The 15,305-nt window shown below is 41.3% G+C and overlaps 1 protein-coding gene across 3 annotated transcripts in view; it reads left to right on the top strand.

Moving 5' to 3' along the window:
* PRKD2 (protein kinase D2) overlaps positions 1-15,305 on the top strand; it is a 124,786-nt gene that overhangs the window by 89,805 nt on the left and 19,676 nt on the right. For all 3 annotated transcript variants that reach the window (XM_033955879.1, XM_033955878.1, XM_033955877.1), the window contains exons 11-15: positions 435-487; positions 1,164-1,236; positions 1,363-1,469; positions 3,780-3,941; positions 14,439-14,537. In XM_033955879.1, coding sequence (XP_033811770.1) covers positions 435-487; positions 1,164-1,236; positions 1,363-1,469; positions 3,780-3,941; positions 14,439-14,537 — 494 coding nt within the window. The remainder of the gene's footprint in view (positions 1-434; positions 488-1,163; positions 1,237-1,362; positions 1,470-3,779; positions 3,942-14,438; positions 14,538-15,305) is intronic.

Here is a 15,305-nt window from a genome sequence, read left to right as displayed (position 1 = left end):
GTCACAAGTATCTGGCAGTTGGCAAAAACTAGGTGTATACCCTGTAGCTTACCCCCAGGGATAAGCATTGGTTTCTCCAAATCAACTTTACTGATGGTCTGTTGATTTTCCTCCAGGAACTTCTTAATTTTTTTTTTAAATCCAGCTATGTTAATTTTGTGTTTTTACTATATCCCCTGACAGCAAATTCCAGAGTTAAAATACTAAAATAAAAGCCTTAGTTAGAGAGCTTAGATTTCATGCCCCCTTAATCTTCTGCCCTCTGCAAGCCCTGTGTTTGACAGCATTAGTCACAAATGGCTTCTTTACCACCATCCAGACCCAGCTGAACCGTTTATATGAGACTTTCTCAACAGTCGCTACTATTACATGGCGTTAGGGATGAGTTTGATATGTCAGTCATACTGATATCTTGTGTGCTCTCTTGGTTTTAGGACAAGCATCTCTCAGCATATCTGTCTCCAACAGCCAGATCCAGGAGAATGTGGTAAGTATGGGATTCACTGATCCCCCCTCCCCTCCACAACCAATGAAGTAGAGGTTGACCAAATTTTGGTTTTGGCTTCTGTGCCAAAACCAGTTTGAAATTCGTGTTTAGTGTATTTTTGGCTGGGAATAAAACTTTACGATGGTCCCCTCTCCCTCCAGGCCTACAGTATATTCCCTTAAGGTCTCCTGGCTGTTCGGGGCTGGAGCAATCCCCATTTGCCCCTGTCCATGTCCCCTCCATAGCCAGAACAGCTGCTGTGATATCTTGCAGCAGTCTCGCAGCAGCCATTTTCAGATGGAGCTTGCAGGACTAACTGAGGATTGTTCCTGTCCCAAATCAGGAGATGTGTGGTAGGCTTGTGAAGAGCCTAAGGCTGAGTTCTGTGTGTGGGAGGGAATGGGGGCTCGTTCTGTGTGCTGAGTGAGAGGAAAAGAGCAGTGGCTTGTTCAGTGTAACTTTTGGTGGGGTGGGGGTGAAGGGAGGAATGGAACAGGGACTCTTTCTGTGCACTGGGAAAGGCAGGAGTTATGGGATCATATTCTGTGGGGTCAGGCTGTGCTCTAGCAGCTGGTTTTGGTGCAGATTTGGTTTTAAACTGAAACTAAAGAAACCCATTTTGGTTGCTCACTATGATGAAGAAGCATAAGATGCTTTCTTTCTTTTTTTGTTACAGGATATCGCTATGGTCTATCAGATATTCCCAGATGAGGTGCTTGGCTCTGGCCAGTTTGGAGTGGTTTATGGAGGTAAAGTTCAGACTATCAACTCATCTATTTACTTGTTAAGGACAGATGCCTAGAAATGGACCCCCATACTTTGAGAGAGTGTGAATTATTCCATGCTTAATTGCTTTATGGTGGAATTTCTTCTAGGGAAGCACCGGAAGACAGGCAGGGATGTTGCAGTGAAGGTGATAGACAAATTGCGGTTCCCAACCAAGCAGGAGAGTCAGCTTCGCAATGAGGTGGCCATCCTGCAGGTGAGGGGAAAAGGGGCATTGGGGAGGCTGAAAACAATGAACATCAATTCTCCCAAGCTACATTCTTGGCCTAGGCTGTCGCTTCCTCAGGTGTAAGGAAAGGAAGCATTTCTGCATAGATATTGGTGTATGTATGCAACAGCTCCTCAGCAGAGGTGAGGGAAGCAACAAAGGTATTCATTCAAGATGGTTTGGGGTAGTTATTTATTTCAATTTCTATTTTACTGAAAATTATCAATAAATATACAAGAAACCCAATATTATGTAGTCAGCAATACAACATTACAATGTTATGAACTGTGTAGATACAAACTTGGACTTATTAACTCTTATTTCCTGGCCTATGTTTATTATGAAAACACCTAACTGAATGCCCCCCCACCCCCACCCCCACATACAAAGAATAGAAAGCCTTATGACCTTTCTGAAGTTGAGCAGCCGTTCAATGTTTGACTTCTCACTCTAGGTGGAATGTTCTGCAAATATGATTCTCACACTAATATGAAGTGCTTGTGACCTGTGAACTCAACACAAATAATATTAACAAGGGTAGTACCAGAACGTGGGAGGATCTTGTAACCAGTAATTCATTATACATTTTGTCCTTAAAATGTAAGTTCTTTTCAAAAATAAAATTTCACCTTTGCCACGTGCACTTGTAAGTATGAAGATTCTGCAAAAATGATACCTTCTGGGGGGGGGGGAGGTAAAGTGTGTCCCAAACATCTAACCACAGCTTCCCAAAAGCCCTGTATACATTCACACATCCATATACCATGAACAAACTAGTTTTACATCTTTCCACATTTCATAGAAGTTGTAGTATCCACTTACCCCCTCCCCAGGTAAGCCCTTCTCTTTGAAAAGTAGGCTATAGTATGGCTCTAAAGTGCGATTCCTGCAATTCATGCTGATATGGCTTTAATTATACCAGATATAATGAAAATATGCAGAGGTGTGGGCAGCTCCCCATTCAGTTTTCCTATCAATCTACTATAGTTCTTTGTTGTTTTTCATTTTCACAAGCTCCATTTAAAAGCTCCCTAACCTGATTCTCCATCTCAACCGAGGGAGGAAGCAGTGTCAGGAAATGCGGGTAATGCTGCAGTTGGAGAAAGGCATAATGGTCTCTCTGCCCTAGGGTACCTCTCTGTTGCAGCTCTATAAATGTAGAATAATTGCTATCTGCCCTTAGTAAATGTTCTATACTAGAATTCCCTTTTCTTTGCATTGCAAAAAAATTCCTGTTTTCCCTCCCTGAGGTGAATTCTGCATGTCCCAGCCAGGTAAGGAAGACGGTACAATGGGGGATCACCTGCTGACATCTTCACTAAGTTCTGCCATGTTCCCACACAGGATACCAAAGCAAGCTAGCATATATCTTCCTCAGAACCTGCCCTCTATGAGCATGAAGCAAATAGCCTAAATGTCAGGGTTGAAAATACTGTAGATAGATTAAAATGTTGAATCTGTAAATTGGCTTTGACTCATCCCAATCTCAAACATGTCTCAATAGGCTGTCCATATTATATACTCCTAGATCTGGATTGCCTAAGCCTCCCTTATCTCAATTTTCCACCATATAGGACCATCTTAATTTTAGTTTCTTGTTCCTCTAAAAAAACACCCAAACAGAATTTCCTGTAACAATCTTATAAAGACTAATTCTACCCTGAAGGGATAATGGTAAATCTATCCAAGTTTCCAATTGAGATTTTGTGTCATTTAACATATTATTTACATTGATACAATATAGCCGTTCTCTATTCATGGACAATCATATTCCCAAATAACGAAAAGATCCTTGTGTTCATTTAACAGGAAAAGAAGATTCCCCCATGCTGTTTTAAGAGCATCTGTGCTCAATAATGCCTCTGATTTATCCAAATTTAATTGGAACCCCCAAAAGTCTCCATATTCTCAGATATGTTCCAGCAGAGTTTTAAAGGATTGTTGTGGATTGGTGAGGACTTTCAACAAGTCATGAGCAAATGCTGCAATCTTGAGATTATGATGTGGGGTAGTTAGTGGAGCAAGGGCTAAAGTTTGTAGTGAGCATGGTGAGAGCCATTGGCAGGCACAGCAGATACTTGGTAGAAGGGTGAGGGGGGAGAGCTTGAGGCAGATAAGGCAGATTCTTGGTCAGGGACTAAAGGATAAAACGAGAGTAATTTGAGTGCAGTGTTCGAAACAGGAAGGAAGAATGGGCAGGCAGTGGAGGGGCCCATAAGTCCTCGTTTGTTTCTATCTTTTGGTGATTCCGAGATCATGGTATGGACTCCAGTTAATTTTTTTGTTCTTTCTCTGCAGAGCCTGAGGCATCCAGGCATTGTGAACCTCGAGTGCATGTTTGAAACGCCAGAGAAAGTCTTTGTGGTGATGGAGAAGTTACATGGGGACATGCTGGAGATGATTCTGTCCAGTGAGAAAGGGAGGCTGCCTGAGAGGCTCACCAAATTCCTTATAACCCAGGTATTCTATTAGTTGCCCCTGATATCCACTTCATGATTTTCTTGACCAAGATCCTCACAGAGTTCCATATGTTAAGCTATATAATAATAATTTTATTTCTTATATACCGCCAAAGCCATAGTAGTTCGAGGCGGTTTACAACGAAGAAGGGCTGGACAATCAGCGAAAATGGTACAATGGTACAATCAGAGAAAATAGGTGGCAGAGAAAAAATGGTACAAACAGAGAAAAAAATGGTACAATCAGCGAACAGTGGTACAATCGGCAAAGATAGGTACAATCATGGCAATAAATGGTACAGGGAAGAAGGTCAATACAATCTGCATAAAGGACATGGTGAGATAGAAGGGGCCAGGGTAGGGCTTAGGGGTCTTAGGGTGTGATTCGGGTGAAAAGATTAGTTTTTAGAAGTTTCCTGAAGTTTAAGTAGGATGAAGTACGTGAGATGATGTGGGCCAACCAATTATTGTGCTGACCTGCTTGGAAGGCAAGAGTTCTGTTTAGATATCTTTTGTAACGGCAGGCCTTTAGGGTAGGGTAGCTGAACAGGTGGGTTCTACGTGTGAGTTTGGATGGGCAGTCTAGGATAAAATGGGGTACTAAGTAAAGGGGGGCTGAGCCAAGGATGGATTTGTATCAGTTCACTATTCAACACATGGTATAGCTGGAAAGGGTGATTGCCTTTGATTCTGAGCAATCATGGTCACACATTCAAGGGATTCTAATTAGCACATAAGGATGACAAACTGAGGATTTCTCCTGATTAGAGAAGGAATTCAGGGAAGGGAACCTCCGTGTGTTGTCTGACGCAACATTTTTTTATTCCACTAGATGGCACTGCCGACAGCTTAAAGAATAGAACTGATATTACCTGAGCCAGTGATTGTCACTAATTTTTAAGTCTGAGCCACTCTGGATCTAGTGAGCTGGCCCAAGAGCTGATTCTGGATCCAAATGTCTGACCATGCAAAATCACGATACTATTTGCATTGTTTGTACTATGCTTAACTGTTGTGAACCATACCTGTGAGTTCTAGGCGGTTCACAACAGTTAAGCATAGTACAAACAATGCAAATCGTTTGAGATTCAACAAATTAAGTGCATACAATATAAAAGAAATACATACAATATAAGAGGTTCTCTTCACATTCCAGAAGTGGGTCATCTTTGCCTATGAACTCAGATATCAGGTATCAATAGTCCAGAGAGGTTTCACCTTCATTCTTGGCTAAGAGGCGTTCCCAATCACCTTCAGGTTTCAGGTTTATTTAAAAATTTGATATACTGCCTTATTAAAATTAAAGCGGTTTTACATAATATAAAAACAAAGTATAATAAGAACATACATTAAAAACAAATTACAAACAATGCTACAAACAATCAAACGCACTGACAAATATTAACTTACCGATACAAGATGGAGAAGGGCAGAAATACAATTTGTATAAAGAGAAAGAGGGGAAGAGGGACCAAAACAAAAGGAAGGGGAACAAAATATAAATAGTCTAGAATAATGTAAAATAAGCTAAAATGATTAAAAAATGGTAAGGAACAGATTTCCATTACCGTCCTTAGAAGGACTATTAAACACCGAATGTGTCTTTAAAAAGAAAGGCCTTCAAGTTACTTTTAAATTTATCAAGAGATGTAATTTCTCTTATATAATTTGGTGCTGAATTCCAGATGGTAGAGGCCGTAACAGAAAAGATGCTAGTACGCATAATGTTAATGTATCTTAAAAAGGAGATGGATAGCAAGTTTTGATTAGATGAACGTAATGTACGATGGGGGGGGGGTATGGGGGATTAGTAGCCTGTTAATAAAATCAGGTCGGCCGGAAGTTTTGGTCTTGTAAGTCAGTAACATTCTTTTATAGGAAATTCGATGATCTATAGGAAGCCAGTGAACATTGATCAAAAGAGGTGTGACACGATCGTATTTACGTTCTTTTGAAATAATTTTAATGGCAATATTTTGAATAATTTGAAGACGTTTTATTTCTTTCTTAGTGACAGGGGTATAGATAGAAACAGAGGTAGGTTATAGAAATGGTCGGGAACCACTTCACAGGTCATAGACCTGATGTGCCACCGCGGGAGTGGACCGCTGGGCGCGATGGACCTCTGGTCTGACCCAGTGGAGGCAACTTCTTATGTTCTTATACTGACCATTGTGTGTTAATGACATCCAATCCATCTTCAAATTGTTAATTGTGTGTATCCTCAAGAAGGTGGACATTTTCAAATGCATTTTCTTTGCCTATTGAGAAATGCATTGACCTTCGGCATATGGCTTTTCCTTCCATACACGTCCCTCTTTCTGTCATGAACTTGTTTAGGGAAGCAGTAGCAGAAGAAAGCCAGAATGATAGTGAGGGCTGCCATTGGCCCCCCTGCCTTGGACTGAAGAACACTGATCTAAGCTATACCCTTCAAAATTCGCCCCTGCACACACTGTATTTGAGTAATGGATTTTATTTATTGCTTGTATATATATAATTTTTTAAATCTAATTTTTGTATTCTGCCTTGGGCAGATGTTTTAGAAAAGTGACATTCTGGCTTTCTGAGCACTCACCTGACTTTAAACAAATACTCTCACAGATATGACTGCTCTCAGAATAGGGATGTGCATTCAGTAAGCAAACTGAATATGCACTGTGAAGTTTTTAATACAAAACCAGAGTAACAATTAACTATCCCAAACATTTGACTACCTCCCCCAACTTCCTCAAAATCTGGACCTCTAGCCACCTAACTTATTAATTGCTATAGAGTTTGGTAGCCTAAGTAACACAAGGCTCCCAACTCACTTTAAATCTTTCTAACTTATCATGCTCATTGCAGTTAGTAAACTTAAAAATGATGAAGTAAACCTTTCAATCTTTTCTATGAAGAATAATTCTAATTGGAATAAGTTGTGTCTTCTATTCTTGCTAGCTCACATTAAGCTGTTACTAACGTTGCAAGCATGTGTTGTCTATCTTGAGCGTGATCCATTGTGAATAATACCAGGAGATAAATTTTGAGCTTCTAAAGCAATTGTTAAACAATGATTTCCATGAACTTATTCCTGTAGCATTCCCAGAAGGGCTGGATTATAGGACTGTGTACCTTTTTGAACCACAACCCCCACCAGCAGCTACGTCCAACTTGCAGATAGATATTATGAAACCTCTGTGATGTCATGTGCCAAAGATAAAACAATTTAAGTCCATTTTCTATCAAAGTAATTGAAATGTGTATAGTCTAGAAACTTTACTTCATCCCTTGTTCCCACTGACTCTTACAAGTAAGGGTACTGGCCTATAAAACTTTGAGCAGCGTATTTTGATTCCCCACCCCATCAATCCTTCTAATATTCTTTCAAACAATGTGGCTTCTTTCTCCTTCGTATCTCTTTGAATTGGCTGGCTGTTGCTGGGTGCTTAGTTAATGCATGATCTGAAGATATAAATGCAAATTTTTATTATAGTGCAAAAGGCATATGAGTCTTGAACCAGTGGGCTAGTCACCTCTACTTGCGAGTTTGTGTAGAAGGCGTCATCTACATTTTTTGGCCCCGCTTTCCCTATCTCTGCACTGTGTTCTGCTCCTCAGCTGGTTCCAATGACGAGTGGGAGAGTAAAGCCCTGCACAATGAGAATCTTTGAGTGTATGGTGGCCCGCTGAGGACCAGTGAACATAAAGCTTTAACTCTAGCTGAATGAAGTCTAGCAAAGCTGCGAGATAACTTCTCTCAGTTGAGTCCTGAATATTCAAGCCATAGAACCCGTCTCAACTGAGGAATCGATGCCCTATATAATTTATTGTGCCTAAAGACTTAAATGACCTAGAGGCTAATCCTGGACCTGAAGTTGTTCAATGCAGCACTGAAAGTGCCCTGATTATAGATTGAGACCTTTCATTCATTCTCTGTTTCGATGGTGCTGGGAAATTTCTAGTCGATTTGGATTTGACAGAGACTGACTTACATATTCCCATATTTCCAGCTCACAGGAAGTTCCTGAGATTCCATATGTTGGAGAGACATTTCCATTTCTCAGCACTCCCATTCAGTCTGGCAGTGATGCCTCACACCTTTACCAAGATGATGGTCATTGCGACAGCACTTACACAAGGCAGGTGCATACATACTTGGATGATTAGTTGATCCAAGCACCTTCAAAGACGCATTGCGCCAAAGCAGTAACCCCATAAGTTGTCCAATTGCTGCTGGAATTGGGTTGGATCATGAATTTCTGGAAAAGCTACCTGGATCCAATGCAATCCCTAGCGTACTTGGGAATCCACTTCGACATGGCAAAAGGTTATGTCTTTTCTCCAGAGCCACACAAATTGAAGTTACAATGCCAGATTTTGGAAATCCTGGAGATGCTAGCTCTCACGGCTTGGCACTATTTCCGGGTGTTAGGATTGATGTTAGCAACTATAGAGGTCTTTCCTTGGTTGAAACCTCATCTTTGCTCTTTTCAGGCCGTGCTGTTATCCTGTTGGTCTCCACAGACAAGATTCCCTCCAAATGCTACTGGCTTGGATGGTGGGGGTACATCAGAGTTTGTGATGGTGGCTCTGACTAGAGTCATTGTTGAAAGGCTTGCTTCTCCCTATCTCCTCTTGGGTGGTCTGATGCCAGTCTTTAACATTTGGTGGGTGGGGATGGGGCGTCATTCCTAGGGTCATCCAATTCAGGGCCACTGGCCACCCTCTCAGAAGAAATGGTTTATCAACAGATTGCAGCTGTGGGCCATTCATTTAGTACTGCAGTCATTGGAGACAACCCTGAATGGCAAGGCAGTTGGGATCTTCTCGGAAAATGCCACAGCTGTGGCATATGTGAAAAGATGGGGGAGAACCAAGAGTGTCCCGTTGAGAACGGAAGCTCAGTTATTTCATTGGGCAGAAGTCCATCTGCAAGTATTATCAGCAGCACATGTAGCAGGAGTGGACAATGTGGAGGCTGACAATCTCATCTGGCAGATCCTGTGTTCCCTTTCCCTGAAGGCCTTCGACAGCATTGTGCTTTGCTGGGGACATCCAGGATTCAATTTGATGGTGTTAGCAGCCAAACAAAAATCTCTTGCTGCTTCAGCTGAAAATTCAAGCTGGGAAGTGGTAGCAAGGATGCTGTAGTATATCCTTGGCCAGAGAAGAGACTATATGTGTTTCCTCCATGGTCCATGTTAGGCTGGGTCATTTGAAGAATTGGCTGCATTGGCTGTGGTATGTGAATCTGGTCTGTTTGCAGAGGGATAAATGTTTCGAACTGCCATTTCATGCAACTCTTCTCTCCCAGGGTCCACTAGCCCTTGGGGATGCAGAATGCTCTTGAGCACATAGCCTTAGAATGTGAGGGCTACTTGGAGGTGGTCATGGCTACTCTCCTAAGAAACCAGTGCCTGTTGTGACCTATGTTAAGGCTTGGAAGACTTTTCAGCGCTGATGTGCTAAACCAGGGGTGTCAAATTCAGTTGGGTTTTCAGGATTTCCTCATTGGATATGCATGAGCTCTATTTGCATGCACTGCTTTCATTGTATGTTAATAGATTTCATGCATATTCATTGGGGAAATCCTGAAAACCAAACTGGATTGCGGCCCTCGAGGAGGGACTTTGACACCCCTGTGCTAAACAAAATGTGGAACTTTTTTTCAGGCTCCACTGTCAGTGTTTCTTCAGGACGGCCTAGAGCAGGGGTAGGCAATTCTGGTTCTCGAGAACCGGAGCCAGGTCAGGTTTTCAGGATATCCACAATGAAATATATGAGATGGATTTGCATGCATTGCCTCCTTGAGATGCAAATCTATCTCATGCATATTTATTGTGGATATCCTGAAAACCTGACCTGGCTCCGGTTCTCGAGGACCGGAATTGCCTACTCCTGGCCTGGCGGTTAGTTACTTCAAAAGTACAGGTGACAGGCATCTCCTGCTTTGGGGCTGTAGTGGAAAAAGATTTTGGGCTTTGCATCCTGACATAGCATGATTTTTGAAGGGAGTGATGCAGCTGTATCTTCTTGTGTGATGGCCGTTCCCAACTTGGAACTTCAATATGGTTTTGCTTTCTCTTAGCAAGGCATCGTATGGTTCAAGACTCGTATTCCTTTTGCACTAGAAATGAAGATTAGATAATCTTCTTTCTAGTATACAGGCATATGAGTTTTGATGACCCACCCTGTCAGATTTAGCCTTTATCTGCCATCATGTTTCTATGACTGTGTCTGAATTCAAGAAGGTGTGGGATCTCTCAGAGAAAGAAAGAGATAATGGTTATTGCGGATGGGCAGTCTAGTTTGGCCATTTTGGCCTTTATCTGCATTTAAGTTTCTATGTATGTATTTTCTAAATGCTTGACCTTCTGCTGTCAGACAGGTCTGAAGAGTGATGAATACCCATAAGGTCTCCACAGTGTTCAGAAATATCTTTATCCCAGGACAAGCAGGCAGCATATTCTTTACGCATGGGTGACGTCACCGATGGCGCCCTCGGTACAGACCTTTTTAACTAGAAAGTTCTAGTTGGCCGCACCGCGCGTGCGCGAGTGCCTTCCCGCCCGACGGAGGAGTGCGTGATCCCCAGTTTCTTCATTTCCGCGGAGCGAAGAAGACACGTGTTTTTTCAACGGCCGTTGAAACTAACTTTTTTGCCTTCCCGCTCGCGAATTTTTTCTAATTATTTTCTTTCTTACCTTCAGGTTGCTTTTTATTTCAATTTGCAAAAAAAAAAAAAATTATTGATCTTCTTTTCTTTTTTCGACTTTGCCCCGGCGGGGCCTGTTGCCACTATACAGGCCTCCGGGTTTGATTTTGCGGAGGCCGTATTCCCATTCATGCCCCCGCAGCCAGGTTTTAAGAAGTGCCAGCGGTGTGCACGCCCGATCTCCCTCACTGACCCACACAATTGGTGCTTACAGTGTTTGGGTCCGGAGCATCGGGCAGTGTTCAGAAATATCTTTCTTGAGAGAGGAGGTTTGTTGATAGCTCTCTATTTTATGTAAAAAAAAGAAATGTTTTAAACATATGGGAGACTGTGGGAACTGCATAAGTGTTGGTGCCGGTTGCACTCAGGTAGGTGGCTGTTGGGTTCCATTTTGTTATATTCCTATTGGCATTGTTTTTCTTTAAAGATAGTAGTTTAAGGACCGAGCAGATTTGGCTTCATCGGGGAGTTCCCCGTGCCCCTCCTCTTTCTTGTTTCCTGTTGTAGTAGCTATCAATTACTTTGGTATGAACTGAGGTGCAGAGATAGGGGAGGTGCAGCTGAAAATTGTAGATGCCTTCTACACAAACTTGTGAGCAGAGGTGAATAACCCACTGATTCAAGACTCATGCCTTTCTATTAAAAAGATCATTATTAAGGTAAGAACCTATTCTTTCCTTGTTTAAGCTAGATTTACTTTAGAATTGATCCATGTGTTGAAACCTATGCCTGCCCACTTCTGGATCTTTTTCTTGTAATATTTATGGGACTTCTAAGGGCAAATTTCAAGAAAAGCCAATTTTGGACATTGCATTCATGCCAATTAGAGAGTTGTGCTGGGACAGAAATCAAGCCCATCCCTGCTAGAATCAAATCCGTCCTTGCCCATCACCATAAAGTTCAGAAGTACAGGTAGTTACTTCATTTAATTATGCTACTGAATTAAAGGCTCTGGTAGAGACTCATTTACAAATAAGCAAAGACACTTTGTTAATTTGGAAATATTAATTAGGAAGAATGCATACTTTTTATTTTATTTATTTTTTAATTTTAATCAAATTTACAAACACGGCCTCTTTTACAAAGTCACGCGGCAACAGCCCCGAAGCCCTTTAAATCTAGCGCGGCTTTGTAAAAGAGACTGTTAAACTTGATACAGTAAGTTGGATCAAACACTCAAGGAAAATAATGTTTCTTGATAATCAGAAATAGGAAAAAAATAAATTATACCTCCTTAGACCACTATAATAAAAAGAGGGGTTATTAAATCATCGGGAGAATTAAAAAAAAAAAAGGAAATATTCTTATAGGAAAAAGCGGTAGACTGATTCTAAGAAGATGCAATCAAATATCACACTTTAGAAGACCATGTAACTCCGTGTTAGTTAGCCAGATAGATCTCATAAGTTAGCAGGTGAGGTTTTTGGAAGGGGGAGTTTATCTCATAAGAATGAAGCAAACAGCTTAAGCAGCTATTTTGTCTTGTGACATTATTTCCTTCTGTAATTAAGTTAGTTTAGTGTAACCTACATTTTTAAAAAGTATGTTAACCTACAAATTAGCATGCACTAAAGTTATTGTTGCTTGTTAAAATTTAATGCATGTTAAGAAAATTTTTTTAAACAAATATTGGAAACAAAAAAAAAATCTGAAATCAGGACAAAGTTGAAATAACATTACATTACATTACATTAGTGATTTCTATTCCGCCATTACCTTGCGGTTCAAGGCGGATTACATTCCAACTAAAAAAATAGGAATTACATACAAATTAAAAGGAGTTGAATAAGCGATGACATTGAATTTTTTAAGGTAATAAACATTGGATAAAGAGTTACCAAAGGGAATTGGAGGTCTTTAGGAGGTAAGAATATGGTGAGATTATGGGTTTTAGAGAGCATTTGATAGGTAAAAGTGTTGTTAAGAGTAAGAGGTTTTAAGAGTGGGTGTGGTTAGGACTGTTTCAGGGCTTTCTTGAAGAGTATAGTTTTTATTTGTTTTCTGAAAATCTTGTAGTCTGGGGTGGTTAACAGTAGGTTGGAGATTTGGTTATCCATTCTTGCAGCTTGAGTGGCTAGGAGGCCGTCGTATTGTTTTGACCGTTTTACTTCCTTGATCGGGGGAGGTGTGAAAGGGGAGTGCGTTTTTCTATGTCTGGTTGAGGTTGCTTGGATGAGGCGATTGTTTAGGTAGGCTGGGCTGTTTCCATTTAGGGTTTTGAATATCATGCAGTAGAATTTAAATAGTATTCTTTCTTGGATTGGTAGCCAGTGTGAGTTGATGTAGGCTTCTGTGATATGATCATGTTTCCTCAGTGAGTAGATGAGTCTCAGAGCAGTATTTTGGATTGTTTGTAGTTGCTTGGTCATCGTGGCAGGGCAGGGGAGGTAGAGGATGTTGCAGTAGTCTAGCAATCCTAGGATTAGGGATTGCACTATGAGCTGGAATTGTGATCTTTCAAAGAATTTCCGGACTTGTCTCAGGTTTCTCATTATTGCAAAGGATTTCTGTATGGTTTTATTTATTTGCAGTTGCATAGTGCAGCATCTGTCTATTGTCACTCCTAGTAGTTTTATGGTGGTTTGGATTGGGTAGTTGATTGAGTTAAGTTCTAAATTGGTTATGGTTGGGACTTTGTCATTTTCGAGGAGGATGAATTTGGTTTTATCTGGGTTGAGTTTTAGTTTGTGTTCTTTCATCCAGGTTGTAACTGTTTCTATTGTTTGGTGTATTATGTTTGTCATGGTGGTCTTTGGCTGATCATATGGTATGATGATGGTGATGTCATCCGCATAACTATAGGTGGTAATGCCTATGTTATCCAGGTATGCCCCGAGAGAGGCAGTGTATAGGTTGAAGAGAGTAGGGGATAATGGGGATCCCTGTGGTACGCCGCAAGGGTTTGACCAAGGATCTGATTTTTCTTTGTTTGATTTTACTCTGTAGGTTCTGGATTTTAGGAAGCCTTCAAACCAAGAATATACTGTATCTGAGATAACTGATAACTGAAAAGGAACTGAAAAATTTTCTGTTGTGCACATTCTTACTTTGGAAGATACATCAGGAGCTTCTCGTTTTTGTTTTCTTTCCCTTTTTAAATGTTTCCTCTTCCTTTGGACTTCAGTTCCCTTAGATGGTGCCTGATTTGAAATAGTTCTGAACCTTCAATTGTACCTGCTTGAAAGTTTTTTCCCTTTTTCTATTTTTCCAACAACATGCTAGTCCTGTCCTTGCCTGGGGTCCAGAAAGTGACTTCCCCTGAAGTGCAGTAAAAGGATCTGAATCTATTTACTCAGTATCATCTTTATTGTTTGGATTTTAGATTTAGCTTACACTTTTCCAATAGTAGATCAAGGTGTATTAAATTGAGATAGAACAGGTGTTGTCCTGTCCCTAGAAAGCTTACAAATTTGTATATGTGGTAGTTGAAGGGCTAAGCAACATACCCAAAGTTGCAGGATATCAGATGGATTTAAACATGACTTCCCTGTTCTTGGCTTCTCTACTTGTTGATAACATCTTGGAGGTTTTTTTCCTCCTTGGATCTGGGAACGGTTTTCTCAAAGATGCCCATAGAGATGCTTCCCCAGCCTATGTGAGCTAGTATAGGTACATAATCCATTGTGCTGATAATGATAGATTGTGGGTTTGCAACAGTGTAAGATAATTGTCTTGCAGGACAGTGAAGACATTAAGCTGCTTTTTCTGCTGGGGAATTGAGCCTGGTGAATGTTATGAACATGGAGAACCCCATTCTGTGAGCCCTTCTATTGTTAATTTCTTTTCTTCTTCTCTGGGCAGATATTGGCCGCCCTTCGGCACTTACACTTCAAGAACATTGTCCACTGTGACCTGAAACCGGAGAACGTTCTGTTGGCATCTGCAGATCCCTTCCCACAGGTAAGAGAGATCCCCTATATACAGTATACTGCAGTGCCCCCATACAGATCATGACTACACTTGGTATATGAGTGATACTCTCAACTCCTCTTTGGGTTACCTATAGGCATCCTTCAGCTACTGTCATGGTGGGGTTTCCTTCTGAAGTTTCTTTTGGCTTGGGATCTTATACAAGAGTGTAATTTTAAACCAGGGGTGCACAACTTCGGCCCTCGCCAGGCCAGGTTTTCAGGCTTTCCCAAATGAATATGCATGAGATCAATATGTATACAATGGAAGCAGTGCAGGCAAATAGATCACTGGGGAAATCCTGAAAACCCAACTGGATTCGGCCCTTAAGGACCGGAGATGTGCATCCCTGCTTTAAACAGTTGGCTCTATGTAGTGATGAGGTCCAATGGTGGAACAGATGCCTTTAGGCAATTTCTTAGGCCAGGGGTGTCCAATGTCGGTCCTTGAGGGCCGCAATCCAGTCGGGTTTTTAGGATTTCCCCAATGAATATGCATTGAAAGCAGTGCATGTATATAGATCTCATGCATATTTATTGGGGAAATCCTAAAAACCCAACTGGATTGCGGCCCTCGAGGGCCGACATTGGACACCCCTGCTCTTAGGCAGTTTATTGGAAAGTCTGCCATAACAGGAGGTTTGGCCAGAGATGGAGACAGGCAAAAGTCACCTGTTTCCTTCTGTGTGAAACAAGGAGAGAACAGGTGAATCGGGAGGGAGGAAGTCCTCTTTCAGGGTGGGACAGAGAAAAGAGAGGG

The sequence above is a fragment of the Geotrypetes seraphini genome, chromosome 8 (assembly GCF_902459505.1).
Source record: "Geotrypetes seraphini chromosome 8, aGeoSer1.1, whole genome shotgun sequence".
Classification (NCBI taxonomy): Eukaryota; Metazoa; Chordata; class Amphibia; order Gymnophiona; family Dermophiidae; genus Geotrypetes; species Geotrypetes seraphini.
The sequence above is the reverse complement of the archived record's forward strand: the minus strand, read 5'-3'. Positions and strand labels throughout refer to the sequence as shown.